Below are 3,451 nucleotides of genomic sequence, written 5' to 3' on the forward strand. Positions count from 1 at the left end.
TTGACCAAACTGTTAAACTAGGTTATTTACAAATAATCCAAGCACCCGATTCATTTCTAAAATTGGATTATTATGATTTAGTAGTATTAAATTATAAAGAAATTGCAGATCCATCTGTGAAATCTGATTGGTTAATAACATTTGACAACGTTATTCAGGTGCGAAAATAATTAATATCTAGCGCATGAGCACAGAGAGATTTGCGAGTGCACATGACAGTTTGAGTGAGAGGAGAGACACGTTTTAAGCGTGTATCTGAGCGCGCGCGTCCGGTTTTGTGCGAGAGCAAAGGATCTGCGTGCGAGCGGAGAGATTCGCGCATTATATTAATGTGCTTTCGCGCTACAATAATGCGCTCTCGACATTTGTCATTAAAATAACGCCATATTATCGGTGTTTAACCATTCAGCGCACACACATAATGCCAGGTTCAGATTACACCGTTTGCAGTGCGAATGTGGTGTGTATTTTTTCCGTACTCATGTTAACAGATTAATAACGCGTGCACACTGCACACGGTTGCGGTGCGGCAGTGCGTTCCAGTAGCGGCGCGTCTGTAGCAGTGCAGAGAATGTATTCGCACCAAGTCTATTTTTGCTGCGCTGCAAGCTCTGAATTAAAGTAACAGCACATTTTTTGCAGTAAATATGAACATGGATTGACATGAAAATGTAGTAATTACACCATAAATGCATATTATTAAAGTCTACTGTGTTTCACAGTCAATACATATGGCTTTTTAGCTAGGTTTAATAAAGGGAAAGAACACTTTTAGATAAACAAGGCAATAACAGATGGCACTCGTGGAGGTAGGAAAACAAATCGACATTTGTCATTAAAATAACGCCATATTATGTATTAATACAGTTTTGTGTACCAGACAAAACACTGATTTTGGGTACCAGACATAATTGCTGTTAACGGGTTTGGGTATAGACAACTCTGCTGACTAGGTAGGCGTGTGTTACCAGACAAAATTGATATTTTCTGACAGGATATGGCATCCAGGGCTGGATCTGATATTTCTAGTGTGGAGGCATGATCTAACAATATAAATTACTTTTGAAATAATTCTTATTAATATTTCATATTTTTTGTGTCAAAACTAAGTTCTTATTTTTAGTTATAGTGTCACTAATGTAACATACTAAATCAACTATTCTATTTGAAATTTAATTTAGACAATTTAGTTGAATAATTGAATAACTGGTGACAAAGTAGAATCCCAGTAAAAGAGATGCATCTGAAATGTAAAATTATTCTATTACTTATGTACAATAATTTTAATATTTACATATTTAATTGCCCATATTTTATTTATAAGATATGTCATAATAGCAACAATGCAAATGTAATGACTATACTCAATTAACCAATACGTTTTAATGAAAGCAAATATGTCTAAAATGTACATCTAATTCATGGAAATATTAAACAATAACCCCAGTGATTACAATAAGTACTACATTTAAAAATAATAACACTAGTAGCAACATGCCACTTGGGGCTTTCTGTGCCAATTCTGGGGGGTCATCTTGCCCCAGGGGTCTAATTTTATCTTTTTCAAAATAAAATTTACAACTTTCACTCCGTAAATCCAAAAACATTGATGTGTCCACAAATCCCTCATTAACAAAGAGACACACACACACACACACACACACACACACACTGTTACGGGACGAACGAGATGTGAGACGTGCGGATCCATCTGCAAGGCTTTATTAAAGGGTGTGGTCATGAAACAGGCATGGGTCAGACAATGGCAAACAGGTATATTAAGGGCAAGACAGAAGAGTAATCCAAAACGGGCGTGGTCGATCAGCGGCTAACAATATCCAGAGGGCTTGACACGAGGGATATCCAATAACACGAGCTAGAGTCCAGGCGAGGTGCAAACACAGTCCGAAACAGCAGGCAAGAGTGATATGCGCTAAACAATACTCGGCAGTGTGAAAGGGATCTGAGTGAGTGTTATATAGTGAATGTGTGATTGGTTACAGCTGTGTGCAATCAGTGCTGTGTGCAATCAGTGCAATGGATGATGGGATATGTAGTCCGGGATGACATGCAACAGATTGTGTAGTGCGAGAGTCAATGTAATAGAAGGGTGACCTGTGGTGGTGAGTGAAAGAAGTTCATAGACCGGATTCGTGACACACACACACAAAAACATAATATTTAACATTATATAATGACAAAGATCACAATTTTCCAAAGAAACAAAATTAGATAAATTAACCTCAAAACTGTTTAGACTGACTAAATTTCACAAATGTTGATAATCAGATGAAATGACAAAATAAAAAACCTTGAGATTTTGTGCCATCTGTGCTAAAGAGAAAACATTATGGTGGCTGGGGGGCATCTTACACCATCTTGCCCTATAATTAATGCCATAATCAGTTTTGCTGATCAGTTAGCACACAAAAGATATTCATTGATTAAGAAGTCATGGTAAATAATTACTGAGTTTTAGGTGCCTCTTGCCTGGATGCTGTCAGCTATGATGTTAATTGATTCATCTCTGTTTCCAAGGTTGACTGAGCTGCTTCCATTTGTAGATGTCAATCGGTACTGGGGTATTGTCAGCAAGTGTTTAACATACAGCAAGGCAGCTTCAGATCCCTTTGCCTACTCCCTCCTGCGGCAGCAATACAAGAAGGTCTTGGTAACGGTGGCCAATCGCCTGGTGAAGCGTGATTTATACCCTTCTTCTGGACACAGCAGCTCCATGGACACAGAGAATGACTACAGTCTTCAGAGGATCAGCTAAATGTTGCAAAAACGGGAAATGCCCAATGCCTTGATTTGAAAGGTCTGTGAGAATTCAAAGTGTGTGTGTCTGTGTGTGTATATACAGTGGGTACGGAAAGTATTCAGACCCCCTTAAATTTTTCAAAATTTAAGGGGGTCTGAATACTTTCCGTACCCACTGTACCTGGTATTCACTACGTTATGGGGACCAAATGTCTTCACCAGGATAGCAATACAAGTAATTTTTGACCTTGTGGGGACATGTTTTGTCCCTATGAGGAAAACAGATTATAAATCATATAGAATGAAGTTTTTTGAAAATCTAAAAATGCAGAAAGTTTTGTGTGAGAGGTAATGTTAGGGTAATGGGATAGAAAACGGTTTGTACAGTATAAAAACCATTGTGTGTGTGTGTGTGTGTGTGTGTGTGTCCGCATTGATACACTTTGTTATGTCTTAGTATTCAACATTAGTGACAGAACAGCCAAAGCTAAAAATCTCTCTTGTACTAAATGTACTAGATTTCTGAAACAGCTGTTCATAGTGCTAGTACACTGTTTTGTTTGGTGGAATGTTGTGAATTGTTTTTAGAGGTGACTTTGTTAGACTCTTGATGTAGATACTTTGCACCGTGTAAGAAATTGATAGTGTACTTAATTTAAAATTAATTCTGTTAAGCAGTTGTAGGGTTTAG

The 3,451-nt window shown here is 37.7% G+C and overlaps 1 protein-coding gene across 1 annotated transcript in view; it reads left to right on the forward strand.

Moving 5' to 3' along the window:
- gpr78b (G protein-coupled receptor 78b) overlaps positions 1-2,823 on the forward strand; it is an 8,668-nt gene extending 5,845 nt beyond the window's left edge. Inside the window, exon 3 of the mRNA XM_016545325.1 lies at positions 2,539-2,823. Coding sequence (XP_016400811.1) covers positions 2,539-2,776 — 238 coding nt within the window. The 3' untranslated portion in view covers positions 2,777-2,823. The remainder of the gene's footprint in view (positions 1-2,538) is intronic.
- Positions 2,824-3,451: the final 628 nt, after the last annotated feature.

Source organism: Sinocyclocheilus rhinocerous, unplaced genomic scaffold (genome assembly GCF_001515625.1).
Source record: "Sinocyclocheilus rhinocerous isolate Xijiao unplaced genomic scaffold, SAMN03320098_v1.1 scaffold3567, whole genome shotgun sequence".
In the NCBI taxonomy this organism is placed as follows: Eukaryota; Metazoa; Chordata; class Actinopteri; order Cypriniformes; family Cyprinidae; genus Sinocyclocheilus; species Sinocyclocheilus rhinocerous.